The 2,993-nt window shown below is 41.6% G+C and overlaps 1 protein-coding gene across 1 annotated transcript; it reads left to right on the forward strand.

Moving 5' to 3' along the window:
- Nucleotide 1: 1 nt before the first annotated feature.
- LOC146488968 (uncharacterized) lies at nucleotides 2-2,335 on the forward strand. The gene is made up of 2 exons (XM_085115235.1): nucleotides 2-137; nucleotides 366-2,335. The coding sequence occupies exon 2, from the start codon at nucleotides 389-391 to the stop codon at nucleotides 992-994; it is 606 nt and encodes a 201-aa protein (XP_084971361.1). The 5' UTR covers nucleotides 2-137; nucleotides 366-388; the 3' UTR covers nucleotides 995-2,335.
- Nucleotides 2,336-2,993: the final 658 nt, after the last annotated feature.

A 2,993-nucleotide genomic window follows, 5' to 3' on the forward strand; every position in this document is an offset into this window, starting at 1 on the left:
TTATTCGGTCAGCGGTGAGACAAAAAATGTCAAGATCTTACACACATTTTCATTGGATTGTCACGTTGTAAACCAATCAAAATGCTCGTTTTATCATACTTGTCCGCCATGCTTGATTCATAGAACGTCGCAATCTCGTACCCAGAGTCTTCAGGCTTTTTGGTCAGCGGGGCAACGCCGGGAAGACTCTGGGGACATCGAAAAAATTCAATTTTTTTGATTGGCTGTTCCGAAACGGCTTCCATTGTTTTACCGCAGAAATCCTGCGGTAATAAAATTCGATGTCCCCAGAGTCTTCCCGGCGTTGCCCCGCTGACCAAAAAGCCTGAAGACTCTGGGTACGAGATTGAGAACGTCGTCCAAAGTAGCGGAATAGAGGAACTGAACGATGTTGCAGATCTCGCGACAAATTCTACGCTTTGAAACCCTACAAAAGCTATGTGCAAGATCCATGGGTAAAATGGATCAGTTTAAATGGAAGCGCCCCAAAGATAAACCGAACAGAAGGCCAAGGTTGTCCGTCATTTTGATGCAGCAACATGAGAAGTTAGGCAACGCTGGACAATTGGTTCCAGTGAAGAGAGGATACGCTAGAAATATCCTGATACCCCAGGGCATAGCTGCCTACGCAACGAAAGAAAACATGAGAAAATATCTCCGAGAAGATGAACCTGCTGACGTCAGCCCGGAATCTCAAATATGCCCCAAGTTTATGGAATTTCTGAAAAGAACGAACTTGAAAATTTGGAGAAAGGAAAACGAATTCTTCGAAGTGAATGAACACCAGCTTGCTTTGGAATACAAGAGGCGGTATCAACTGCACGTGCCAGTCCACTGCATCACAGTTAAGCAGCCAATAAGGTCGTTTGGGGAGTTTGAGGTGTATCTTGCTGTCAGAGAAGGTGTTGTGGTACCAATGAAAGTCACTGTGGATCAGTGGAAGCCAAAAGACTTGACCTCTCAAGATAACAAGAGACCATTACAAGCCTTTTAGAAGCTGTAGTGCACCTGTAAATGTTTGGCTGCAGACAGGGGGACTCCCCCTGTCTGGGGGAGGCTGGGCAAAGCCAGGGCATTAAACCCAGCTGAGATTTTTTTGGTCAAAATATCATATTGGATGGTCAAGAGTCACTAAACATCTTTGAAATGTATTAGAAATTATACTAAAACGGTTGAAAGTCTAAGCTGATGGCAAAAATGTTGCTGTGAAATCTCCTGTATCTGCCCATCCTCCCTTCTAAGCCCCCTACCCCCTCCCCCCATACCTAGCAGCAACATGTATAGGTGCATAAGCTAATAATATTGTGGGTGGGGTGGGTACAGGAGGGGGATGCTTGCCATACCTTATACTTCCTTGACACTTTTATCATCTTTGGGCTGGTTCACACTTGTGAGGGGTTAGGAATCATAGTATGAATCAGAAATGTAGGGAGCTTTCTGTTCCAGTGTGAATAAAAAAAAAAGAGATGGAATCACAATTGTAAGGTTGAGGGAATCACAATCACAAGGATCACAATGTTTCCTCTTTCTTCCGATTTCTTTTAAATCGGGTGCTGGCAATCAAGTGTGAACAGTGATCGAAATCAAAAGTGCAATCAGGTGAATCAACCAATCACATAGCTCATTCCCAATCTCTTTATGCAAGATTTAGAATGGTGGCCTTCTGCCAGTTTGAATGTTTCAGTTTCTGCTTCCATCATATGGATTCACATTGGGTCAGAAGAATCTTCTGATTTCGACTCTGATTCCGGTTTTGTCACTTCTGTCGCTAGAATGAACTAGTCCTTACAATGTATATCTCACTAATGCCATTCCCTGCTTGTCCCTAGAACTAAACTGGCTTTATAGCCAATTGACAAACAGTTTGACAGTGTTTGACTTTTGCTTCTCAAGAAATGTTGAACAATGTCTAATATCTAGACTTGTTAGCGTTGTGATGAATTGCTCAATGCTTTCATCAGCCATTCACGATTGATTCAACATGTTGTAACACTGCCATAATACAGACTATAATGTACAAAAGAATGTGCAATACATGACTGTCATTAGTAGGCAACGGCTGGCCAATATTATTGATGGCAACTTCAGTGAAGATAGCCAACTACTTTAGAGTCTGAAAATGGCTTAAAGACAACAAGAATGAGATATTTATATTTTCTACATCTGCCTTCTTTCCTTGTTTAGCGGGTTTCTCCAAAATGTACTGACTGCCTTAACAGTAATTGAGTAAAGATAATCAGCCAGTTTTCTATGGCGCATTTTCAAGGGCCACAATTAAGTGTATAGTTACCACACAAATTGAATAATTTACCAAATAAATTGTCAACTTACATCATTGATGATTTTCAGTTAATGATCTCTGCCATTGTGCTATTTTGAATGGAATCATTTCTTTGTGTCATGACTTTCAAATGTGCACTTCTTACTGGAGTTAATTTGAGAATGGCTACCTACCCTACAGGATAAGCTCATTGACCAAGTTATTTTTGGTGAGTAAACTTGATGGTTTAAATACAACAATTGCTCACCCAGAATGAAGGACTGTGTCGCATATCTGAAACATGCCATTTAGAAATTTTCTGAGGGGGGGGGGACCCCTTCTAAATTTTGTTTGGAAATCAAATGGAATGGTTCGTTCTGACTGGACAACCTTTGAAGGAGGTCAACTTTGACTGAATGGACCAGTCGGTCAAAATTTGCCATTCCATTTTGACAAACCGGTCAGTGTTGCACTACCTCTCTTCAGTAGATTTTCACTTGTGTGGGGGATACAGATAATTTGGGGAAAGGAAATAATTATTTATAGGAAATAGTGAGAGCCTATTCTTCTTGTTTGGCCCGGTTTGATTGAAAACCATTGTTCCATGTAGAACAGTTGGTCAGACTAATCAATCAGACAAAATGCGAATGGAAGTACCCTAGTAGTAGAACTTTGTACAAGGTGGAGGGGGTGGCGGGTCACAGGTGGATACTTTCCCCCTCACGGGACATTT

The sequence above is a fragment of the Pavona decussata genome, unplaced genomic scaffold (assembly GCF_977016875.1).
Source record: "Pavona decussata unplaced genomic scaffold, jaPavDecu1.1 SCAFFOLD_8, whole genome shotgun sequence".
NCBI lineage: Eukaryota > Metazoa > Cnidaria > Anthozoa > Scleractinia > Agariciidae > Pavona > Pavona decussata.

Bases quoted from the DNA above. Each gene is read 5' to 3' on its own strand.
- LOC146488968 (XM_085115235.1), top strand. From the start codon at position 389: ATGTTGCAGATCTCGCGACAAATTCTACGCTTTGAAACCCTACAAAAG.